The sequence below is a fragment of the Peromyscus californicus genome, unplaced genomic scaffold (genome assembly GCF_007827085.1).
Source record: "Peromyscus californicus insignis strain IS unplaced genomic scaffold, ASM782708v3 Scaffold_6__1_contigs__length_162567912, whole genome shotgun sequence".
Classification (NCBI taxonomy): domain Eukaryota; kingdom Metazoa; phylum Chordata; class Mammalia; order Rodentia; family Cricetidae; genus Peromyscus; species Peromyscus californicus.
The window spans coordinates 18,395,410-18,421,492 of NW_026294584.1; the positions used below are offsets into that span (position 1 = coordinate 18,395,410).

At 41.7% G+C, this 26,083-nt stretch overlaps 1 protein-coding gene across 2 annotated transcripts; it reads right to left on the reverse strand.

Annotated features, from left to right (window-relative positions):
- Nucleotides 1-5,392: 5,392 nt before the first annotated feature.
- Nucleotides 5,393-24,553, reverse strand: Samd9l (sterile alpha motif domain containing 9 like). 2 transcript variants are annotated; one of them, XM_052721188.1, is made up of 3 exons: nt 24,412-24,553; nt 21,339-21,487; nt 5,393-10,461 (listed from the first exon to the last, which is right to left on the reverse strand). In XM_052721188.1, the coding sequence occupies exon 3, from the start codon at nt 10,441-10,443 to the stop codon at nt 5,695-5,697; it is 4,749 nt and encodes a 1,582-aa protein (XP_052577148.1). In that variant the 5' UTR covers nt 10,444-10,461; nt 21,339-21,487; nt 24,412-24,553; the 3' UTR covers nt 5,393-5,694. The 2 variants fall into 2 exon arrangements, with proteins under 2 accessions (XP_052577148.1, XP_052577149.1); XM_052721189.1 differs by lacking the exon at nt 21,339-21,487.
- Between the last annotated feature and the right edge of the window lie 1,530 nt (nt 24,554-26,083).

Below are 26,083 nucleotides of genomic sequence, written 5' to 3' on the forward strand. Positions count from 1 at the left end.
TATAATAATTAGCCAGTAAAGACATGCACACTGGTTCAATGATGACATCAACATCCTGAGAGAAAACAATCCCTTTTGATTGGATTTAAGTGCTGCTCCACAAGATGAAACCCAACCCTGGCACCATTATTAGGCAAAAACCTGTGGTTAGATAGGTCATAAGCTCTAGGTAAGACCTACTACTATGAGTCTGCTAAATGGACATGGTATTAAACTGACTTTTAATGACTTATCCTTATACCCAAAGATTAATCCATCTCTGAACTATTATCAGAGGAGCACCTACTTGCAGTACATGGTGATTAACATATCGACCCACAGTTGGTCAGGATGTAGAGAATGTAATAAGACTGTGGCAGATTCAACACATGGGACATCTATATGTAGAAAGGCAAGAGGTCCTCATGCTCACAGATAGCACTAGAGAAATTGGTAATGTTAAACTCACAGGCTTCTCTCTTCAAAAAAATGTTTTTACATCTGGTTTCTACCTGGAAGGCTGAGAGTGGATGTTATTAATAACCTAGTGATATTTTAGTGTAGGGCCAGGCTTCACTGAATCCCCCACACTGTTGTGTGTATACTGCTGAGTATTGTTTCTCAGTCAACAGAACCATTCTTATGGAAGAGGTTACATGTATTTTGCAAAAGAGTCTACTATTATGCTCTTTTCAGATCCTTCCTCCCTAGACCCTTATCCTGAGCATTGCTTCTCCGTCAGTAGAACCCATTCTTATGGAAGAGGTCAGCGGTACTCTGCAAAAGACATCTACTTTGCAAAGGAATTTCAGTGTCATCATACTTCAAGCATTGTTGGGATAATTGTCACTAGGAAACATTTTTCCAAAGTTACACTGTGCTTAAATATGTCAAAAGTAAACTGCTTAGATTCACACTCTTGAAGTTTGGAAGGACAGTGGCTAACTATGTCTTGTTGACTCAGGTTTTCTTCTTGCCTCATATGGATCAATCCTCTTTAGTTTGTAGTATATGCAGAGACTCCCACATCTATCACACTCCTTCCCTGAAAGGCTCAGGGATCAATGTGGAAGAGGGGGAGGAAAGAGTGCAAAAACTGGAGGTGGTGGATAGCTACAAGGAAACACTGTCTTCTGGACACAGCAGGGCAGTTCCACAGTGGTAATAACAGAATTCACAAGAGCTGTGCAAGCTTCAGACAGACCAAATCTTAGGGTGGAGAGGAGGTGTGGGCACAAAGTTCCACCTTCAGACAAAGAGCTGTTGGTATTTGATAGCTGCTGAGACAGGGAGAATCAGTTTTCTTTAAGAGTGTGGCCCCTGGTTGGTCAACCATACTCCACTGGAAGGCCACACATCCAAGATTATATGGGCATCACAAATTTGATTTGATAGGGTAAAAATAAAAGAGGCCACAAAGTTGGGTGAACAGGGAAGTGGGGAGTGGGGGTGAGGTGTGAATCTGGAGGAGTCAGGAGAGGGGATAAGTAGGATCAAAACATATTGTATAAAATTTTCAAAGAACTAGTGATGTGCAGCATGGAGTGAAAACATTTTGCCATATAAAAAGGAGTGAAATGCTGATGTGTGGTGTAACATGGACGAGCCTGAAACACATAGGAAGGAAAGTAAGTCTTTAAGGGACCATCTATTATTGTACAAGTTCTTGTGTATAAAAGCTAATCCTCATCAAGTGCTTGTAACTAGTTTACTTCCCCAGTTTACAAACGAAGAAATCACTGCACTGCTTCTCCTGTAGAAACAAACTAAGAAGCCAGATGTGTTGACACACACCTGCAGTCTAAGTTGTTGGGATGCTGAGTAAGATGGAAGTCTTCATGGGCTACATTGTATCAGGTCAGTTGGGGTTCCATGACAACATCCTGTCTTCCTAAAATAAACCATATTAACCAAAACCAATTTAATAACCCACCTCACCAAACCAGCAATGCCTAGCAGAGTGAAGGTCCCACCACAAGCCTGTCTCATGTCTACATGCTGGCTTTACTCACTAGCTTCTGGGTTGACTCTTTTTCCAAATGGTGAAATGAGTTGTTTTAACCTGCCATTTTCTTGGAGCTGGGTAGGTGATAGAAGGGCGCTGAGTCCAAGAGAGGAGGGGGTTGAGGAAAGCGAAAGTGGATTAATAAGGAGAATCACAAACTGGTAAATACTCACTCTAATGATTTTTTCTTTCATGTTTCCTTGATGACATAACGTGAAACAGAATAAGCTGGAATTTAGGCCCACTATAAGTTTGTAGGTGGAAGCTGAATTTGCCTTTGAAGGAGGACTGCATTTGTTTTGGGTCAAACATTGTAATGAGCTCTTAGCTGTCACAGGCCAAAGCAAAGTGTACTCTAAAAGAAGACGCAGAACTTCCCCACACAGTGTAAAAGACCTTGTTCTAATTGGGGTGGGGTGATATTTCTGCTTATTTCTTTTAAGGAAAAATATAATTATTCCTTGTCATTTTTATTGACAGAATATAAAGTTGCTCTCCTTCTAGGGTTTTGTGGGTCTTATCTCACCTGGAAGATACAAGCAAAGATTAGCCTATCACACAGTTGTTGAAATGGCCGCTGAGGAGAGGCTAGTTCTCTCTGAAACCTCCTGGAGGAGCCATATGACCTCTGAGTGACAGGGGAGGTTGGCAGGAAGAGAAGACCAAAAAGGATCAGCTACAGCTGTTTTCTTCCCAGGTGTGGTCGGTGGTCGGTGAGTTCCTGCTAGGTAGAGTTTCCTTTCCTGTTGCTTTGATAATATACTCTGAAAAAAGCCACTTAAGGTAGACAGGTTGATTAGGCTCCAATTCCAGCTTACAGTTCACCATGGCCAAGAAGTTACAGTCACAGAGATCTCAGAGAACTGGTCACATGGCATGCACTCTGAGAACAGTGAGCAATGACGGAATGCATGTCTGATAATGCTCAGCTTGCCCTGTCTCTTACACAGTCTACCATGCCTACTCCCTGCCCAGGAAATCAAGACAATCCCTCCAACTATCCCAGAAGCTAACTTTAATCTAGACAGCCCTTCACAGGTGTGCCCTGAGGCTTCCCTCATAAGCCTTGCGCTGACATGAGTAATCATCATAGATGGGCACTAAAATTTTTTTAAGGAAGCAGATTTCAAGTACCATAATATAATGTCTCCAAACTGCTTTTATTCCAAGCCTAGCTTTTATTGTGGCCAGATTAAAAAGAAACCAGGGATGGCTTTTTAAGTGATAAAGATCCACTAGCTGCTTTCCACTGATCACATGTTAAAGATCAACCAATGGCAGACTCAAAGGTGTCAAAAGTTTAGACTAACTCCAAGGCAACAAAACTGGAGGTGAAAGTGACAAACAGCTGTTTTTCTTTCTTAGGTTCTGCACATCTGGCATTGTAGGCTGCCTGGAGCAACTACTGCAAGGCTAAAACAAATAATACAGAGGATAAATGTTTCCTCATTGGTTGTCCTGAAAGGGTGGAGTGCTGCTTTTATGCCCAAAGCCAGGGTCACTCTGCAAGGAGAGCAATTTTATCTCCTTCAATAAAAGTTACAAGGAACAAAGGCTCTGGGCAGTGAGCTCTTTGACTTCCCTGGAGTGTTCCCCTTATCTTCCAGGGCTATCGTTTTTTTTTTTTTTTCTTGGACTCTAATTAAGGTGTTAACTTTCTCTCACTTCCCTTCTTCTGTGTCCCTCCTCCTGGCAGCTGCCAAGATCTCCAGCTTCCCTGGCCTGTTCTCTCTGATTCCCAATAAATTGTTCAAGAGTGTCCTGAGTCACTCTTCAAATATTTCTTTTCTTTTTTTAAAAAAAAACAAGACCAAGAACCTGCAGAGAGGTCTTTGTGCCTGAGTGGCATAAGGACTGTTGTGATTCACAGAACATCTAAAGTTTTTCATCCTTTCTTTTTAAGTCCCCTCTGTATCATGTCTCAGGACATCTTACTTTAAATGCTACAGCCTAGTCTTAGCAGCCTTGTGAGGAACTTGGGGATAAACTACATCTACAGGACATTCAGAGAGCGCTGCTAGGTGGGGGAATCTGTTAACAGATGGAGAGGTGGAGTATAGAGGAAGAAGGCAGTTAGGAGCAGAGGCAGATGCACATGTGGCTCCTAGAAATAGGATGTATTTGTGGACTATGTAAGCACTTCCAGATTCAGTGGAAATAAGAACCCTAACAGGGCACAGTCTTCTTGATGACAAGAAGCATGGCGTCAGGAATAGCTAGGTTACATTTAAGAAGATATAGAGATGGAGCATATATATGTGTATATACTATATATTATTTTCCACTTACCATACATATACCTTTTTACCATGTCTTTCATTTTATTGGCAACAGATAGCTTTCAAATTCCAAGGTCTGGAATGCTGTTTGAAGCTATTCTGGCTAATAGATACTTGTGAATGAACTTCTGAGATGCCATTCCTTGTACTAGAAATAGGCTACACTGCTATGAGGGAGCCACCAATCAGGCAGGGACTGTGGGTGGCCACAGAAGAGTTCCAGGTAAAGGTTACTCTGGAATGGGATTGTGAAGGACAAATCAGAATAGCCATTTGGAGGAGGTTGGGTGAAAATAAGACAGTCTTGGAGGGAGCACAGCAAGCACCTAGAATAGGTTGAGAAGTAGAGTAAAAATGGGTTTGGGGATGTAGCTCAGTGGTAGAGTGCTTGCCTGACAAGCACAAGGCCCTGGGTTCGATCCTCAACTCCAAAAAGAAAAAAGAAAAAAGAAGGCAAGAGAAATGGGATCTAAATCAAGATGGGGAACAGTGTACCTTCAAAGGAGGTGAGAAAAGACTTTGGAGCATGCTCACTCAAGGCTTAGATTGGGTGAATTCAAACAAGGACAGCTTGAATTTTGTTCCTTTCTCCTTTGCATTCCTAAAGTAAAGATGTGGAGAGGAATTGTGCAAGCATTGAGTTCATGGAGAGTGAGGAGCAATGTATTTACTTTCCACAGAAGCTTTTACTAACATCAAGGTGAGGTGAGTGTACCTCTGTGGTAGCTTTTAAGACAGAGAAATCTGCCTCAGTGTTGCCTTCATACACACACACACACACACACACACACACACACACACACACACACTCACACTCTCTCAGAACAGAGATCTTTGAAACTGTTTGATTAAATTTAATTTTTAATTGTGTGTGTAAGAGGAGACAGAGAGAGACAGAAAGAGAGACATGTGAGCACAGGTGTCAGTGGTGGCCAGAAGGGCATTAGATCCTCTTATTCTCAATTTAGGTGGTTGTGAGCTGACTGATGTGGGTGGTGGGAACTGAGCTCAGATCTTCTGTAAGAGTGGTCAGTGCTCTCCACTGCTGAGCTCTGTCTCAAGCACCACATTTATGTTTTTCTTTGTTGTATCTCAGGTGTCATAGTGAAGAAATAATTCAGAAAGGTGATATAGTTTAAACAGACTTTATTGACCATCTGGAGTGTGACTCATAGAAACCAACTGAAACATCTTAACTAAATATGTCAATCTGGGAATGTATATTTAGGATATGGAATGATTGAAGCTGCTTTGGGCCAGGTTCTGTGGTATGGATAATTTGCTGTCCTACAAAGTCTTCCATAATGGATTAGAGAAAAAGAAGCAAACTGTGATTATAGTTAAGCCAATAATGTCATGCAAATGCAATGGACTAGAAAGAGTGAGTACAATAATAGATGCAAATTTATACCTTTGGACTAATGTACCTTCTTAGATCACTTTTATGCCATATGCTAGAGGGCCCTCAATGGAAAATCCTAGATAGAAGGACACTCTCTCGATGTTCCTTCCACTTCTGAGTGGACCCGAGTACACAGAAGTCACTGGTATTTTTATTTTTGCCTCTGTTCCATATTCTACAGAGATTAGCTTGCCTTCAGCCTGACCATATTGTAGGCGAAGGAGATCTTTGACTTCCCTCTTTTCCCACACTACTCCACTCTGCCAGAAGGAATTTGAATCTTGTACTTCACTGAAGTACCGCTCAATTTCGGCCTTGTGAACAAGACTGTTTAGCCCCTTCTTCTGCCCCAGGTAGAACAGTGTGCTTGGCTGCTTGGACCTGCACATGCGCTTGTACTGTCTCCTGAAGGATCGATTCAGGGATAAGACATACTTTTCTATGAGTGTGGAATCTTGATCTAGCTCTTTGTTTTCTGGCCAGAATAGGAGGCAGGCCAGGAAATAAGGATCAGGATATGGATGACTTAGTCCCACGAGTTGCAGGACTTCTCGGAGCTTTGTTTTCAGTGTGTTAAATGACAGGATGTACTTGGAAGTGGGCTTTAGACAACTGAGAATAATGTTGGCCAAAATGAAATTTTGTGTCTCCTTTGTCAGCCCCTTGGTCATTCTCTTGGTTAGGCCTTCCTGTAATAGGAAGCTGTAGTCCTTTACTATATTTTCCATGTTGTTAGCCTCTTTATGGTTTGGATTAAGATATTCAAGGAGTCCTGAAAATGTATCTGCTCTCCACGCTTCTATGCGTTTCCTGCAATTCTCCTCTAGGAGTAACTGGTTCTCTTTGCCCTGTAACAAATTGGTGTCCAATCGGCAGAAAAGTTCTGCATATTTCTTGAAACACCTGCTGACTTTCTTAATTAGTGAGAGTTCTGTCATTTCTTTTGGGGTGTTCCTTGGCTTTAGGAGACCCATATAATCCAAAAAAAACACAAAGCATCGTTTCAAATCGGACTGTAAATTCTGTAGGTGGGATGTAAAGTTGCTGAGAACAGCATAATATTCATCTTTTGGGTCTGGAGGGGTGATCCCCTTTCCAGATAAAAACTGTACCATAGCGTCTTTCAACATTTCATTTTCTTTGTGGAAAAGGGGTGTGAGCTGAAGAATCTGGATAGTGTCAAGACCTACTTCTATTTCACCGAAGAACCCTGCTGTGTTGTATGTGTCATATCTTCTTTGGGACTTCTGTGGTGACCAGGCCTCTGTTTCATAGTCTTTACTATCAGTTTGCTGCTGAGACTCTTTGAACGCTTTGGAGGCCTTTTCAGCGATTTCTAGCAAATGTGTTAGATCATCCACACTAATACTTCTACAGGTCTTATTTTCACCCAACCACTGTTTGATCTCACTTTTGTAAACTTGACCAAGTGTATCTGAAATGTAGGAATTCTTAGGTGCTTTCCTTTTGGCCAAATTTGCCCAGACCAGAGCAGTACTAAAGTTCTTCTTTTTGATATAGAAATGTCTCGCTAAAGCTTGACAAATGAATGCATTTTGTGGGAATCGATCACTTCCTGCAGTCAAGATCTTTTCGGTTTCCTCATTCTGCAATTCTTCAATTAAAGGGGAAAACAGAGTGTCTGTTTCGGCTCCATGCTCCTTACGTTGTCTTGTAAGCAAGAGAGTTTGCACATCATGCTTAAATTTGTCTCTTCCTATTCCAGAGTCATAGAATACATTCTCTTCTAGTATATTCAATGCAATTTGACACTTGTCCATTCCATAGCTCATTCCCAGTTCTTTTAAACAGTTGATGGCAATCAGAGGGTGAATGAGACGTATACCAGTGTATCTCCCATATTCTGAAACTTCTGTTCTTATTAGAAGTGTGGAATAGGTTCCCATGTTGTCTTCTATACTTTCAGGTTTCCCATGTTTAGTGGTGTAAGTGATTCCCAAAAATATTTCACACTGTGATACTGAAATAGTAGAATCTGTAACATAAGAGTTGAGTAATGCCAGGTAAGAAATGAGCTGGGCTTTCCTGCTGTGGGTGTCCAGGTCTTTTAGTGTATTCTTCACTACATTTTCTATGTAAGTTGTGTCAAAATTGCCTTTCAAGATCATGAAGGAATAAAAGTTTTCACAGTTCTTATGCTCCTTTTCAATTTCCTGAAGTTTGGCCTCAAAGGCTCTTTGTTCTTTGGTAGAAAGTTGGTATTTTAGTGAAATGCTTTCTGCTAATTTTGCACTTTGATCTGGATTCTGAGATCTCATGCAGTTCAGGATGATTACTAATGTTTTTTCATATCTCAGACCCTTTTCTGCTATAAAGGAATTGATGGCGTTCTGCAGAATGTAGGCATTTTCTTGTTCTTCGAAATCATCCACAAGGAGAAGAACAGGAATGTAATCCTGATGGCTGGTAGCCCTGTAGCTTATCAGCCTGCTTACTTGTTCTCCAATCTCTTCAAAATCAGTTGCTTTGTTTTTCAATACAGCACACCGGAACTTCTTTTTTAAGTCCCAGAGAACATTCATAGCCAACGTAGTGCCTCCACAGCCTGGGTGATGGTACAGGTTGATGACTTTGGCAAATACAGGTTTAGGAGAGTCTGCACACTGTTGTATTAATGTAGTAAGTTCTTCATAACTATCCCTTTTCACAAAAGCTGAGGAATAGTGTTCAGAAGAAAAATAGAAGTTCCACCAGGATACTCTGCCTCCTCGATAAAAGTGTTCTTCTCTTGATTTCTTAAATTTTAGGAATTCAGATTCATGTTTCTCTATGTCTGTGTCTCTACACTCATTTTCACAGAGGATTTCTAGTGCAGACAGGATATCTTCCTCCATTTTCTCCAGGATAACTGAGGAAGATCCACAGGAGGGCAAGAATCTTCTTGAAGACTGAATCACTGATTTCAGTTTAAGGATGGTATTGTTGACCAGTTCTATATTTAAAGTGGAAATGCTATGTTCTGCTAAATCCTCTTTGATTTCCAGTCTTACTTGTAGCAGATCACTCCACCGTTGGTAGATACGTGAGTTGACACAGATACACAACATATTGTCCATTCCATTGAAAACTTGATAGAAAGCACAGAAAGTCTCAATGAGTGGATCTTTCTGGTTTTCTACTGGGGAAAGTAAGAGAAACACCACCAAAACCTTCCCTCTTACCATTATATTTTCATCTGTGAGAAATGAGATCAATCTCCTGACCCCAGAAGCTCTGTCTCTCTGCCATAAATGTGGCTCTAGAGGTTGACATGAGTCATTCTGCAAGTCTAATCTGCCATTGCAGAATATCCAGCTGGGCTGCTCATAAAGTTTCAGAGTAGAAATTTTCTCTTCCACGCTAGTTTTTTCTTCATACTGACTGGGTAGGTGGAGGTTTGCGACTCGGCTTTCTCTGTAAGCTTTGACCACTCCCTTGATCTGAGAGCAAGGATCAAAATCCAGCACAGCAAACAATTTAATTTCCTTTAGGAAATCTAAGTGCTCTATTTGATTTGGGGCACAGTTATTTGTTACAAGAATGTACCAGTCATAGTAAGAGTTATCCAGTGAGCCTTGGTGTCTGGTCAAAAGTTTACCTAGCTTTAGCCCCTCACTCTCCTTCTTAGTCACCATCCTGTCTTCTTCTTCAGCTTCTTTTCTAGATGCTGTCCATGTCCTTATATTCTCTAGAAATTTTTTGAACTCTCTATCCCGTTGCTTGGGATTGGCCAGTATATTCTTAGAGCTAGCTCCTTCCCTCACAAACAGTGAATTCTCTTTGCTTTGCTTCCATGTCTTATCTGTGTAACTTTGCATCATAATGTAGAAATACTTTTCTTTACATATAGAATGTTTGGGAATAACATCTACTTCAATGACAAATCTATCAGATGTTGTATTGTTCTGTAGTAGGACTTCCACGAACCTTGGTTCCCGAATACATGCCCTGGCTTCTTTGATATCACTGTCTTCAAAATACTTTGTGATCATTACATTGAAGTGATTAATGAAGACATCTTTACTGGTGACTTTCACACCGACAATTTGTCCATGTGGTTTGTCCCCAACTCCAAAATGGATAGTGCCATTGGTGCGTGAATTCATACAAGCTGATGCAAATCGGAAAACTTCATTGCTAAATTTCATCTTAATGTCCTCTTCTGTGGCTGTTTCTGTGTTTGTGAGGGCTTTGAATTCATGTACTGGGTCTATGAGATTGAGCGGCCCTGTTTCAGGAACTTGGAGAACAGAATGTTCTATGTAGCGTTTGTCATCATGGAAAGAATCAAAAGGATGCGGCATGCAAGACATCTGTTCTGTTTTGGGTTTATCACCTTCTGTGTCTTTAGTCACTATGTCACTTAACACATTTTCTCTCTGAAGACTTGGGTCTTGATCTTTATTCTGTCCCATCACTCCGAGATCGTGATTACTATTCAGTGAAATTGATTTCTCTTCCTCATTTTTGGTCGTTTTTTTGTGTTCTTTTATTGAGAGTTTTGTATTGCTTAATCGTCTGGAATCTTGATTTTCACATTCAGGGGAATTATTCAATTTGTTATACATACGTCTTATCAGAAGTGCTGGACCCCATGGCAAACCCATTTCTCTAAGATCTTTTTCAGTTAATTCCTGAAGAACCATGCCTGTCACCTCTTCATTGAGCAGGATTTGAGCATATTTCTCATCAATGTTAAGTTCTTCAGTTATCCATTTTTTCACACGTTCTTTGGTCCAATCTTTGATCAATTCAGGTTGAGTTACTTGTTCATTCATGTCAAAGCTTCAATGTTCCTTAAAAACATAATACAATAATATTTTAGCATTGTATTTCATCATTGAAATCCCATAGCCAATTATTACCTCATACAAATTATATATAGAAAGATGACAGTTTTCTAGAATAAGTTAGAACTCCTTGGTAGTCATTCCCAATTATTGTCCATTTCACAGGCAATTGTGATTGTGATTCTGGAATAAGCAGTAACTGCTAGCTAGGTGACAAAGTTTTTGTCTGTGATAACTTTCCTTTTCAGACTTCCCTGTGTGGAAGCTGGGGTTCTGTAATTTATAACTAGAGTCTCCAGGAAGAGAATCACTTTTCGGATAAATTTTTAAACTTTAAATATATGAACAGCCACAAAAATCCTGTACTCAAATTGATCAGCAAATAAGATAATGACCTGAATAGGCCGAAGCAACTCTAAGCATACAGAACAATGTGGTACTGTAATACCTGATCTCAAATTATACTCCAGAGCCATAGTGACAAAAACAACATGGATTTATCACAAGAACAGACTCATAAACCATTGGAATAGACCAGAGGATCCAGAAATAAGTCCTACAGCCATGGTAACCTAAATTTCCACCCAAGTGAGAAAAGGATACATTGGAAGAAGACAATCTCACCAACAAAAGGCTCTGGGAAAACTGGACATTCACATGAAGAAGGTGAATATTTCTAACTCAGCACAAAATCCAATTGAAAATGAGTCAAAAGCTTTAGGAAGATCTGAAACTGACTGAGGAAAACATACGTAAGATACTGCAAGATTTAGGCATGGGACAGGTTTGGAATGCAGGTATTTTAAAGAGATACCCATGTCTCTCAATTTTACTGTTGAACTATTGGAACATAGGACCCCAAAGAAATGAGAATTTCCCTCCAGGAATCTCAAGCTGGGAGAAGGAAAAGGCCCCAGCCAGAGAGAGAATGTGCCTCCCAGAAAGAAAGTCACATAATTCTAAAAACTTGTCAGAACACCTTACAGGATGAGACTCAAGCCCAGAGAGTAATGGGTCAGTGGTGGACGGGACCACACTGTGACTGCTTACAGGTGTAAATCCTTGGCCCTCTCTCTTAACTTTAACCTCTCTCTATGACCCTGACAAAGAATAATGAGGCTACATTGAATAAATGATATTTTTCTGCTTTCCACTTTTTTTGACTCTTCTAATTGGCTTATTAAGGACCTGACTTGGGGCACAGGCTGTGATCCCCAAGTTTGATAACGGGCATAATCAATATCTTTCTCTGAAAAGGACTCCAATAACACACACACACACACACACACACACACACACACACACACACACACACACACACTCCTAGGGATTGACGGATGGAATGATAAGAAATTTAAAATCTTCTGCATATTTAAGGAAACAATCAGTAGAAGAGACAGTTGTTAACAACTATATGTCAGACCTGGGACTGATATCTAGAACACATGAGCAACTTTAAAATACCAAAACAAATCATCCAGCCTATAAATGGGCTAATGAACTGAATAGACAATATTTGAAAGAAGAAATACAAGTGACCAAAAATATTTGAAAAATAATTGCCAGTATCCTCGGGCACCAGGGGATTACAAATTTAAGCTTCTTTGAGATTCCATCTCACCTCATTTAGAATGGCTATCATTGAGGAAAGAAATGACACAGATACTGGACAGGGTGGAGGGAGAGAGGAGTCCTCCTTTATTGCTGGGGGTGGGAGTGGGGGATGGAAACTGGTATAGCCCCTGTGGAAATCAGTTTATCAAAAAACTAAAAACAGAGTTGCCATTATGACCCAGTTCTATGACCCCTAGGTAATCAGAGGACTCTAAGTCTCGCAGAGGTATTTGCACACCTTTGTTTATTGTTATACTACAACAATAGCTAAGAAATGGAGCCAGCCTAAATGTACATCCATAGATGAACAGATTTAAAAAACTGTGGAGCACATATACAAATGAATTTTATTTAGCGGTAAAGAAAAAACCATTACATTTACAGGAAAATGGATGGAACTTTGAGTGAAGTCACCTAGGCTCAGAAAGACACATGCCACATTTTCTCTCATGTGAGGAACTTAGATTTTTATTTTTATAAATTGTGTGTGTGTGTGTGTGTGTGTGTGTGTGTGTGTGTGTGTGTGTGTGACTAGAAAGGGAAACACGAGAAGGAAAGGAGATATTGACAGAGGAGAAGGGGACACAATGGGGAGGTGACAGGACATATGTGACAGGAAAGTGGAGAGAGAGTTACCAGAGGGTCTGAGAAAGCCAGCAGCACAGGGACAAGGAGGATCAGGCAGACTGCTGGGGAAGGGAATCAACATAAACTAAAAATATGAAAAGGCCATCATGAAACAAACCACTTTGTGTGCTGATTCAACAAAACTAATTTTAAAGATATTTAAGGAAGGTCTGTTTAAATTATTAATGTATGAACCACTAGTTATAAAGTCTAACGGAATATAAATTTAGCCTAACCATGTTTGGCATTTCTTGCAAAGGCTCACCCAGAGTCTCTCTCTTCTCAAAGCCTCACAAGGGACCTAGAGAAGAAGAACTGAGGTTTGAGAGTACAGGCCTGGGATGGGCCAAAGGAGGAAATACACTATCGATGGGTAGAATATCAGAATGATTGGCATAGGCTGCAGCCTTCCAGCCACCGAGGAGATTCCATTGACTTTGTTAAATTTCTCCCTGGTTGTTTTAGTTCCTTGAATTCTCTTATTTTTGGCTTCAATCTGAGGTCATTACCAGTCCCAAGCTAACCAGAATTATGAGCAATAGGCACAGCAATACCTATAAATGTATTTCAGATGATCAACTCTCTTCCTTTGGAATGCAGTTGGGTATGGTCTCAGAAGTTCCACAAAACACAGTGTATGTATTGTACTCAGAGATCAGTGCTTGCCTCCTCTTATTCACTCAGTAAGAAGTTTGTGAGTATCTCTTACGTATGAGGCATGATGTTCAAGAAAATTAGTGGTAACCCAAACAGATGTGAAGTTCTTTCATGATACTCATACTCCATTTAAAATGATTAAAGATATAAATGATACACATTACCCAAGCATACTCAAAGATGTTCATAGTAATAAGCTGTGGTAGGCGTAAGACACCAGAAGGGACATCAGACTGGGATATGTAAGGAGGGCGAACCATGAGTAGGAGAAAATTTGAGCCTGGCTTATGTGCAGTTAAAGGTGGGTGGGAGGAGGAGAAACATGCCTTGGAGGCTGACTGAAGGAGCTGAGTGATGGTCTACCTTAGGCTTCCACGGGTCTGCTTGGTAGTTCTAGGAACGTGGTGTGTGTGCTCTAGCAGTGGACAGTCTCCTCTGAACCAAGGGTTGAGGCATTGGTTTGCTCTGGAGTTGTCCAGGACAAAGCAATGCAGACCAGTAGCTGACTCTTTAGCCTGGAGACAGAGGGGCCCACCCCTGACTGTCCTATTTCTCTATATACATCCACAGTGCCCATGTTCTGGTTTGAATCTAGTGTTTCAAATATTTGAGAGGACTGGGAAACTGTTAGGGTATGGGAGTGGGCTGATTTGGCAGAAGTAGGTCACTATGAACAGGCCTTTGAAGTTTAATTCTGGCCCCTAGTTCCTGCTTTCATCTCTGCCTCCTGGTCCACCATGGTACGAAGAGCTCCTCTCTGCTGTAGACTCCTACCTCTGCAAGGTCCTGCCTAAGAACAAGAATCCAAATAAATCTCTGAAACTGTGAGCCAGAATACACATTCCTTTAAACTGTTTCTATTAGGATTTTGTTAGAACAGCACAAAAACAGCCAATTCAGTAATTTTTGGTAATACTGGGGAAAGGGGCCTTGTTATACCCATTATCAGCAATAGATAGCACTGATAGTATAGGCAGTTATACAATGTCTTCTTAAAGGTTTTACCGAAGTCACTTTAGAAAAGAGGCTAATTTTAAAAATTACTCTTCTTTATATGGGATGTTGAACATATAAATCTCATATTATTTTAAACTTTAGTCTGTTGTGGGGCTGGAGAGATGGCTTAGTAGGGAAAGGGTCCTGGTAACCACAAAAAAGTTGGGCTCTTATGTGCAATCCAAGCACTAGGGGAGTGGAGATAGGAGAATCCCGGAGCTTGTTAGTCAGACCATCTAGTTTAATTGATGAGCCTCAGGTTCAGGGAGAGGCCCTGTCTCAGAAGTCAAGACTGGCGAGTGACTGAAGATACTTGATGTCAACTTCTGATGTCTACACGCAGGTGCATTCATATGGGCATGCACACATACACCAACTTGTACACACGATAATTTACTAAATAATAGCAAGTCTATATGTAGCTGGGCTGGACTGAAACTCGAGAACCTCCTGCCTCAGCCTCCTGACTACCAGAGATTTAGGTATTCCACCATGCTCAGCTGTTACATATATATATATATATATATATATATATATATATATATATATATATATATATGCCATTATTTAACATGAGAGGTCAGAAAGACAAAGCCTAATCCATTATAATTGGTATCATTGCCAAAGAGGGATACATTTCTAATGTTGAAGTAACTCAATTTTTGATACTTTGTTAACAGCAGTACAAAAAACAGAGTAAAATTATTGTGGTGTTATTGTGTTCTCCAAAATATTGTGCATCCTAATAAACTTATCTGGGGTCAGAGACAGAACAGCCAGTAGATACAAAGGCTAGAAAATGGTGGCACTCACACCTTTAATCCTAGCACTCCAGAGGTAGAAATCCCTCTGGATCTCTGTGAGTTCAAGGCCACATTGGAAACGGCCAGGAATGGTGACATGCGCCTTTAATCCCAGAAAGCAAGCCTTTAATCCCAGGGAGTGGTGGTAGAAAACAGAAAGATATATAAGGCGTGACGACCAGAAACTAGAAGCATTTGGCTGGTTAAGCTTTCAGGCTTTCGAGCAGCAGTTCAGCTGAGATCCATTCTGGATGAGGACTCAGAGTTTTCCAGTCTGAGGAAACAGGATCAGCTGAGGAATTGGCAAGGTGAGGAAGCTGTGGCTTGTTCTGCTTCTCTGATCTTCCAGCATTGACCCCAATACCTGGTCCAAGGTTTGATTTTATTAATAAGAACTTTTAAGATTCATGCAACAAATGATTGCTGTGATCAGGCTGTGTCTTCCTCTAAGTTACTCTGCACTGTATCAAACAGGCACTTTTCAGGCTGCGCACTGTTCCAGGACTTCATTTTACAAGGAGTCTTTAATTCTCTTTTGAGGGAGGAGTTGGCTGCAGCCCTAGTGGACCAGCCAATCACACATCTATTGAAACCACCTATACTGCACAGACTGATAAATGACTTATTCCTGGGAGTAGAAAGAGTGCCACCCTCTAAGTTTACTGGGAGGCGTGGTGATATATTGTGCCCCCCAATATATTGTGCACCCTAATAAACTTATCTGGTGATCAGAGAGCAGAGTCAGCCACTGAATTAGACACAGAGGTCAGGCAGTGGTGGCACATGCCATTAAGCCTATCACTTGGATCTCCATGAGTTCAAGGACACACTGGGAACAGAGCCAGGCATGGTGGCACATGCCTTTAATCCCAGCCCTTGAGATCTCATGTCTTTACTTGGGAAGGACACAGGCCTTTAATCCCAGGAAGAAATGGCAGGAAGCAGAAAAGTATATAAGATGAGAGGACCAGGAACTAGAGGCCTTTTAGCAACAGTTCAGCTGAGATCCATTCTGGTGAGGACTCAGAGACTTCCAGTCTGAGGAAACACGATATGGTGAGGAGTTGGCAAGGTGAAGTTGGCTGTGGCTCATTCTGCTTCTCTGATCTCTCAGTTTTCACCCCAATATCTGACTCTGGGTTTTCTATTAATAAGACCTTTTAAAATTCATGGTACAGGGAGGAACTGAGACTGTGGGGACACATGGGAATATTAAACCAGTCCCAGGAACTTAAGACATGCTTGACCAGGGGAAGGGTGTAACTCTGACCTGGCTCCAGTAAAAGAGCAAAAGTAAAGACATACATAGAGTAAACTTGAGCACATTTTGACATCTAGGGATGCAGTTAGGAGGAAAGAGCAGAGGGAACTGAGGAGGGGGACCAGACACCTAGCACTGAAATGGTAATGACCCCATGCCAGCATATCATCTGATACCCGACAAGTGAGTGGATCAGGGCTAACAGGCAGAGAATGCCTGCTGTGGGCTGTTTTTCTGTACGCTGTGAACATATGTTGTTCCCCTTGGTTAATAAATAAGATGCATTGGCCTATGGCAAGGCAACTTAGACGCAGGTGGGAAATCCAAGGAGAGAGACAGGAAAGAGAAAGGCAGAGTCTTGAGATACTTGAGCCACCCACTGAAGGAACAACATGTAATGGGATGCAGGTAAAGCCACGGAACACGTGGCGATACATAGATTAATAGTTATGGGTTGAGTTAACTTATGAGAGCTAGCTAACAAGAAGCCTGTCATAGGCCATACAGTTTGTAAATAATATAAGCCTCTGTGTGTTTATTTGGGTCCAAGCGGCTGTGGGACCATGGGTGAGAGAGTTTTGTTTGGACCGCAGGGGACTGAGAAACTTCTGGCTACAAATGCCCAACTATCCTAAGGCTGCATCTCTTCTCAATTCCCCAAAGCTGAGGCAGCTGCCTTGTGCCATCCTCCTGCTGTCTACAATTGCTATGGGGACTGGAACCCATCATTTTCTGTTCCAGTCCAGCTTTGTCTTTGCAGTTAACTACAGTTTTGTTCTCAATTCTTACTCCCCTGAAGCCTGTTCTCCACAGCAGCAGATTCTCATCAATGCAGAATCTACTTGTATTTTTCTCAGCCCACTTCTGAATCTTCCTGAACTCTGCTGTACTCTACTTAACTAGTATTCAATCTGAAAACTGCATGCGTACATACTGAGAGCTAAATTTGCTGTGTGATATGGCAGTTATTATTAGTCATTAAGATTGGGATAAAAGAACTTGCACCTGCCTCAGCCAGATTACTGAGGTAGGGAGGGCTCTCTGGCAAAGTGATGCCATTGGAGCCACTGAACCTTGTGAATTTATTGTAATTCAATTTGACACCATGGAAAGGCACAAATATTTTAGTCTATATTTCTGGCACTAGGTGCTCATGACAGTACCTCTGGCTGCTTTCACAACTCATATTTCTTGCGTTAGGTAATACTTGCAACCTTAGCTACCCGGTGCATCCTGTTTTCACCATTTCTCACAACCTGCTGATATCACTCTGATCTAAGCCACATGCTTTTGCTTTGAATAGTCTAACCAGTTGTACAGTAATTTATTTTTATGCTCTGGTTTTGTCCAACTCCTTGCCTTATTCTATCGTCAGTATAGTAATTAACACGATTCTGTTTAATGTAGGTGGAGTCACCAGACTGCTCAAAACCTCCCAATGACCTCTCATTTCACTTGAGGTAAAAGCTGAAGTCTCAGTCTTCAAATGCTCTGTCCAGTGCAGCCACTGGCTTGCCTTGCTGCTCTTTACACACACCCGCCTGCTGCAGAACAGGTCGTACTGGCTATTTCTTAGAGAGCTTAGACTGCTCTCTTCCCCCTGCCTACATGCTCCTATCTTCACCCTTCAGCCTTTTACTCACACTCACTGAGGCCACTGTTGGTGCCTTTGTCAACACTTAACATTAAATAAGACACTCTTCTTCCTCCAGCACTCTCATCCACTCTTGCCTGTTATAATTTCTCTTTCTGAGATCTACACACAATATGTTTTTCAATCAGTCTTTCTCATCCTGTTCCAGAAACTAAGATATAAACAGTTTTTATTTCTCATTCATGGGTGAATCACTAGGGTCCAATATTTGTTGAATGAAGAAATTGAGATTTTCCTGAATAGCAAAACGATTATATTTCAGTTTTGAAAATTCATTCATGGTTTAGCAATATCTGTGCAGCAAAGGACTGGGAGATCTCTTCATTTTATTATCCAGAGACCAGACCTAACTGCAGTTTCTAAGTTAACTATTCACTATGACTAAGAGAAGAATATTTATTTTTTGAAAAGGAAGTTAATAAAAATATATCCTTCAGGGACCTGAAGCCCAGCCATGAACCCTAATTTCTTTATCATCTGTGGTTGCCTTAATTATTGCTCCTGAATGGGCATGTTTATCACATGGGCTTTTCTTTGGAGGGGGGTCTCTTTCTATCCAAGATTCTCAGCTCTCTACAACTCCAAGGACTCTTGCAGTTCTAGGAAAATGAACCCTCCTCTGAAGATGCTCCTGTCATGCTTGATATACTGGCCCTGGTCTGTCTTAAGTGGTATCTTCTCTTGGCCAGAAACCTTTCCCAGTAACTCAATGCACCAACTGCTTCCTTATAATATCACAAAGATTGTAAGAGCAAGCTCCGAGCTTCCTCTTTTTTATTGGCCAGTAGTTATAGCTATTTTTTTAAGGTTTACTTGTTTATTTAAAGGTTTTTTTTTTTCATTTTATTTATCACCCACTGTTCCCCCTCCCTCCCCTTCTCCCGCTGCTCCCCCGTTCCACCCCTACCTACTCTTTATAGGGGGTAAGGCCTTCCTTGGGTAGTCAACACAGGCTGGCATACCAAGTTGGGGCAGGCCCAAGCTCCTCCTCCCTGCATCAAGGCTGAGTAAGGCATGGCACCACAGTGAATGGGCTCTAAAAAAGCCAGTTCATGTACTCAGGATGAGTCCTGGTCCCACTGTCAGGGGACTCACAAATGGATCAAGCCACACATCTGTCACCTTCATTCAAGGGGCCTAGTGCAGTCCCATGCAGGCTCCCCAGCAGTTACAGCTAATTCTATACACCCTAGCCACCTATAAGGGCAACACATTAGGATGTCCTGCTTACTGGCTACTGTATACCTAGTGACTGCTGTGTATGTTTGCATATATGGGGTGTGTGTTTCTGTGGTATGTGTGTGGTGTGGTGCACATGTATATGGTATAGGGTATGTGTGTGGTGTATTTGTGTGGTGAGTATGTGTTTATGTAGTATGGACGTATACATATATGTGGCATGTATGTGAGATGAGGGGGCTGGTGGGACCTTTGTCTTTGTATCACCTCACACAATGGCAGCTGCCCCTCGTTGTGTTCTCCGCTGTCTGAATTACAGGGAACTAGAAGCATCCTTCTCAAAGACAGCGACTGCCATCTGCTCTCCCCAAGCCTGCTCTCATGTTCTCTCTTCCTTATTACAGAAGTTTCCTCATTGTTCAGGGTGAAGAGCAGGGCAACTTAGTGATACTCTCACTAAAATTAAAACATTTTTAAAAAGTGGTGGGGTATAGTTCCATGGCAGAGTCCTTGACTAGCATGTGCAAGGTCCTGATTCAACTCCCAGTACTGAAAAAAGAAAGATGTAACCCCTTATAACATTGAAAAGCAATGCAATATTTTGTATGATACCCTCCTCCCTCATATTCTCTCCCTCTCTCTCCCTCCCCCCCTCTCTCTCCCCCCCCCTCTCTCTCTTCCTCCCTCCCTCCCTCTCTCCCTCCCCCCATCTCCCTCTCTGTCACGCTGGCCATAGAGCCACATGGTAGACACATACTCTACACTGAGCTACATCCTCATCCTGCAGCTACTGTATTTGTGACACTTGCACGTGACTTTTGCCCTCCGTCAGTCTGAAGAACATCTTACATGTCGGTGCAACACAATCAGAAGCTATGCATTTACTTTAGGGTGACAATCGTGTTGGTAGAGAAGTGTTACTAATACCTCGGCATAATTCCTTGGCTCTTTTTACGATTTCAACTTTAAATCCAGGGCTGCAGGCATATTTTTAAACATATGGGCCTTTGATACTGAGCAGAAAGCCACACATTGTGTGAATACGGGGGAAGGAGTGTGATCAGGAAAGCTGCTCGATGGTCACGGCAGTTCTCTTGCCAGCCAGGCTATTTCATAGTAGGGGACAATAGGAGGAAATCCAGTGTTGTTTTCCTTTACCTGCTTCAGAGGAAATGCACAGGAAACCTCTGTGTTCACATGGGACAGGGATGCCGGCTGTAGCTTGGAGAATCTTCCACCGTATACTTAGGTGGACCGAGCAATTCTGGGGTTCAGTTTTCTTATTAGTACTCAGTTCTACACTCTGTTCTCAAAGAATTTCACTTTGATATCTGCCTGGTTCAGCCGTGTAAGAGAAGCATGTTGTCATGGCTGCTGACTTCAAGCAGCAGCCCAGGCCTCCTTGTCTTCAGCCTGGCTGGAGCCCAACAGGGCACACCCTGCTCTCACATTTGGAGGAAATGAAACCACAGAGCAGTTGGTTTCACTTTCCTGAAGGGTATATTACAGCAGTGCTTTTTTTTTTTTTTTTTTTTTTTAACATAGTTACTACATGTTGGCTGCAAAAGAAAGACTTGACTGCAATGGTGATTCAACTTTTCAACTTTGCAAGTTTCTCTTGGATTAGATGTAACGTTTGACATACTGTATAGTATGTAGTTTGTAGTTGGTTATGCTGTTCTATATGGTTTGCTATGCTCAGATTCTTGACCATGCCTAGACTTCCACCTCCAGAATATTGCGCATGCTCACTCACTAGGGTATCTGCAGTCAGCACCAGCCCCATCTAATAGTACATGCATGAAAGAAGTGATATGATACTTCTTTTTCCTTCTAGAATATTTAATAAGAAGTAGCATATGCATTTTTGAAGATATGCTTTAGTTTTCAGAATTGGGTTTTGTTTGTTTGAGACAGGGTCGCATATAACTTAGGATGGGACACAGACTCACTATGTAGCGGAGCTGCCTTCACACTCCCGAGTCTCCTGCTTCAGTCTCCCAGATGCTGGCGTCACAACTGGCTGTATATACTAGCTTTTAAAGGTAGATGTTAAAGAGGGGAAAGGAGCCTTTATGGATTAGAAACTTACCAGGGCTTTTCTGGAATCTTCTTTTTATATTAGAACTTGAGGTATGTGTTCTTGGAGCTATTTGATCTGGAATGTGGAAGAGTCACGTTCTGTGACTCACCAGGAAGCAGATATGTACACGGGACAGAGCTGGTCCTTGTACAGTTTTCCTAAAAGTGTATTTGTTGAGAACACATTACTTCAAACAAACAAAAACACCAGCAAAATTAACATTACAGTAAATTAAAATGCAACCAAATAGGTTACTGCTTAGGAAGTGTTTATGGTGTGTATTTCCTCTAAATGTTCTATCCCAAGCATTTTTAAACATATACTTTATAGAATAATGAAAGGAATTCTCTTTCCCCAGATGGCATCTTTTCCCATGCTTAAACCATTTTAATAAAAATAAACACCCAAAAGCATGTTGCAAGCTTGCTCTTCTCCTCTCTCACATGGTGCTTGCATTGTGAGGTAAATTTTCAGCTGGCGAACATACATCCGGCATCACCTGCCACCTCTCCCTCCGGGTCCAAGCTCCCACTCTGGTCTCTCCCAAACTGCAGGAAGAGCTCAACAGCTCCCTTACAAATTTCCACCTTGTTGCTTTCAATCCTTTCAGAGACTTTTTAAAATCCTCCCGGAGAACCTGGGTTACCAATGCTAATAACATCACACTGGCGACTTCTCCGCAGTGGCTTCCATCTACTGACAGTGTAAGGCCTTACACGCCCAGGCATGCTGCTCTCCCTCTGCTACTACACTTCCTTCCTTCCCACCCCTCTACACCTGATCTGGCTACTTGGCCCTCTTCTTGCAGACAGTGCAAGCTCTTGTCGGGGGCTCCTCCTCTCCCTGGAATTCCCTGGGATACCCATAGTTCTTGGTTCCATACCTTCTTGGGGTCTTTTTTTTTTTCTTTCAAATATCAGCCTCCCATGGGGCACTGCTTGGCTGGCTTACTGGCCCCATTTCCCAGTATTTCCTATTCCTTTTCTAGAATTATTTTTATTTATCGAGGACTTATCACAAACAAATATTTCATTCATTTTAACTTATTTATCTTGTTTAATTTGTCTCACCCATTATTCTATGTACTACATGAGACATTTTCTTTTTGTCCACCATCAATAATACCATATCATATACTGGCTTCCTAAAAATCTTAAAAAACTTTAAAAAAATAAATGGAATACATTCTTAGAGTGAAAATATGCATTTTTGAAAGCCTTCTATGGGTCAAAGGATTTTCCTCCTTTTACCAGGCAATTACTGAACTTGGCTAGCATGGGATCTAGCTATCTGGGATGTCTTTAGTGTTCCACTCATTAGACTAGAACAGCTTCCAGATTCTATCAACTGATCACCCAAAAAGGAAGTTTGAGGAAAAGGTAAGACGATGAATCAACGTATTTTTTTTTCCTGAAATGCTTACAAGCCAGCATCTAGTTTCACAATACACTTTCACAGCTTCCTGTTGGGGCCCTCTTAGGGTACTTAGTCCCAGAGGGAGGCCACTGTTTCTCCAAGGTAGCCCTGAAGAGGCCCCTTGGTGTACCCGGCCTCAGTGCCCTCTGCCTAATTCACCTCCCTGCCAGGGACTTGCCCACAGGCTCACCCAGGCAGGGTCAAAAGCAGTGTCCCTTTCCTGTCAAGAACACTTGGTTAAATATTTAACCATCCACTCTCCCTCTGCTTATCTTGAAGGTTGGGGACAGATTTCCTTTTCGGGTTTAGTCAAACATGGAAACAAATTTCAACAAGACTCAGTATTCTAGAAAGTACTGCACATTAGGATTTTCCCTCTGCAGCCCATCCCTTCTATCTGGCAGTGAGTGCTGCCGAAAAACCGCCGTTGCTTTTGCCCACTCAAAACCAGAGTCTGCCGGTAGACACCAAAGGGATAGACATATTCTCAGATAGGAGACATGTCGACTCCCTGAATCTCAACCCTGTTAAGTGGAACACCTTGCCTCAATATGATATGAAAACGTCAAAAATTCCCCCAGCATTCTAGCAGTCAGAATGTAAGACTCAGATCTCTGATATTCAGCAAAGCTTTTAAAATCCTTTGCACTTGACGAATTTTAAGAGCATCTGGACGTGTAGTGTTGGAGTGAAGCAAAATCAAATTGCCATGAGTGGTTTGAACAACTTTTGAGAATGTCAACTCGTAAATCTTTGCTGCTTAGAACCCCTTGGCTTCCTGTTGTGAAGAGTGAACACAAATATTATTATTAACCATGCTAATTATTCAAAGCAGCTACAGGAGGCTGGCTCCGGAGAACTTGGCCTTTTTCAGTCTCTGGTGCTGAGCAAGACAGACAAGCATACCTTCACCTCAGGGGTTTTGGGCAGCACCCTTGATCTCCAAGCCTTAAGGAGGACCTCACTAGCTCTTTAGGACTGAAAAAGAAACTTCTCAATCATAGCTGAAGCCCCGGAGGGCTACACACTTTCTGACAGTCCAAGGAACTGCAGCTAAACACAGACCAAGTCAGTTTTGTTTTCCTAACAAAACAAAACAACAGCAACAAAGACCCCACCAGTTCCTCAGCTCTGCAGCTGCCTGAAATAGACGTGAGTGGAGAGTTTAAATGGCTAGCTCAGGAGGGCGTTGCCTTTGATGGAGCGCAAGCAAAACTTTAAACAACATCCTACATTATGTAGAAGGTAGAAACTGACATAATCACACTGGACTGTAGGTTCCACTACAGCTTTTTTTTGTTGTTTATTGTTTAATTTCCTGACTCCCTTTGAGTTATTTCTCTACGTTTCTTAACTGCCCATTTGACACAATGAGAAACCCACACATTACCCCGACCAGTGCTCATCAGCATAACTGTACTTAACGGAGCATTTCCATCCAGAAAGTATTTACAAATTAGTGTCAGTTAAATGTACTCCATTCAGTTGCATATAAATATATATGTAATGTGCTGTGGTTATGAATTAACTTAATATTTTGTACATAATAGTTCATTTATAAGACTGTATTGATATAAAAAGTACAGCTAGGCTTTTAAGAAATAGCTTATAGCTTTCCCATCATAGGCATAAAAATGAGGAAAGATTTAATAATTGAGAAACTTACCAGAATTTCCCTGAAAACTTTTTTATTCCAGAAACTTGGAACCGGTCACTCTAAGGTGTATTTTCTTATTTTTTGTTCAGATACAATTCTAAGGAAAACATCGGAGCTGTTCAGCTGCTCTGCCTTCCAAGCCCTGCCTCTGACGCCTCTGGAGCAGAATCAGAATGAGGAAGTGGTTTCAGTTTTGTTTTAGTGCACAATCTTAAAGAGAGTTCTTTGTAGGGCTGTAGCCCCATGGTAGAACACTTACTTAGCATGCGTGAGACTGGGTTTGGTGCCCAGTACTTTAATAGATAAACAAACAAACAAATAAATAAATACATTACAAAAAATTATCAGTAAATGTGAACCGTGGAGAGCAATTATTCCCCCGGCTGTATTTTTAAGTCACAAGAGCTAAAGTAATAGGAGAGAACACAAATATGAAGAAAACAGAAATTCCAGGAACAAAACACAATCTTGGTGTGAGTTGAGCACCAGTTATCGCTTGAGTTCTACCTCCCTCAAATTCACATCCCAAAGTACTGACTCTAAGAACATGGCTGTGTTTGGATGTAAAGTTTATTTTTCTTTTTAAAAAAGTTCGGACAACAAATGGAAATTACATTATTGATAATCTTTTAGGGCTGATTTATGTACAAAGCTGAATCTGAAACAATGCAGATGCCCTTTACTGTGGGTTTTCCTCTTGAGTTTATAATTCAATTGCATTTCTCCCTTCACCTTCAAATCTCCCCTTATACTGCTCTCTGCTGTCTCTCAAATTCATGGCCTCTTTTTTCCCAGTATTTTTTATTGCATGTATATGCATATACATATGTATTCCTAAATATAACCTGTCCAGTCCATAATAATGCTACCTGTATGTATGTTTTCAGGGGTGACCATTTGTCATTGGACAATCAGTTGGTGTGCTCTTCCTTGGGGAAGGCCATTTTTCTCATTCCCAGACTTCCTCAGTTGCCTATACTTCTGTGAGCTTTAGATACAGGAGTTTTGTGGATGTGTCCATTGGGAAGGGAGAGCTCTTTAGGGATGGTGGCAATAGCAGGACACAAGTGATCTAATAGGAGAATGGGAAAAGAGAGACTCCTTAGGGAGGGGGGGTGCAGGTAAACAGAAGAAACAGAAGAAGGTGGGGGGGAGTTATGAAAGGGACTAGCAGGACAGAGTTGATCTGAGAGAGAAAATGGGAAAAGAGAAGACTTTGGGGGAAAGGGGAAGAGAGGTAAATGTAGAAGAAGGAAAGAGGTGGGTAATATAACATGGAGAATGTCTGAAAAAGTCACAAGGAATTATACTAGTAAAGGGCTTTTGGACCTCTCTGGTTCAGCCAGTCACAGCACACAGCTCATCTCATAGGCCCAGGCTGTCTCTACTGCATCAGCTGCTGCTGTCCTTAGTGTCCTGGAATCTCCAATATCTTGAGATCACTACTGCAGCTGTGGCCTCACCTTCACCAACAAGCCCCTGAACTCTCTTCAGGGACCCTAATACTGCCACGTGGTGCCAATCCTCAGCTTCTCTCCATGACTTTCTCAGTCTTGTGCTCTCCAATGCAACTGAGGATGTACCTTCCCTAGTGGCCCTCGTCTGGCCTTCCATGGTGCCAAACCTCAGCTTCTTTCCATGACACCACCAAATCCTGCGGGTTTCATGCAGCCCAAACTAG

Coding starts and splice junctions, on each gene's coding strand:
- Samd9l (XM_052721189.1), bottom strand. CDS start 10,443: ATGAATGAACAAGTAACTCAACCTGAATTGATCAAAGATTGGACCAAA.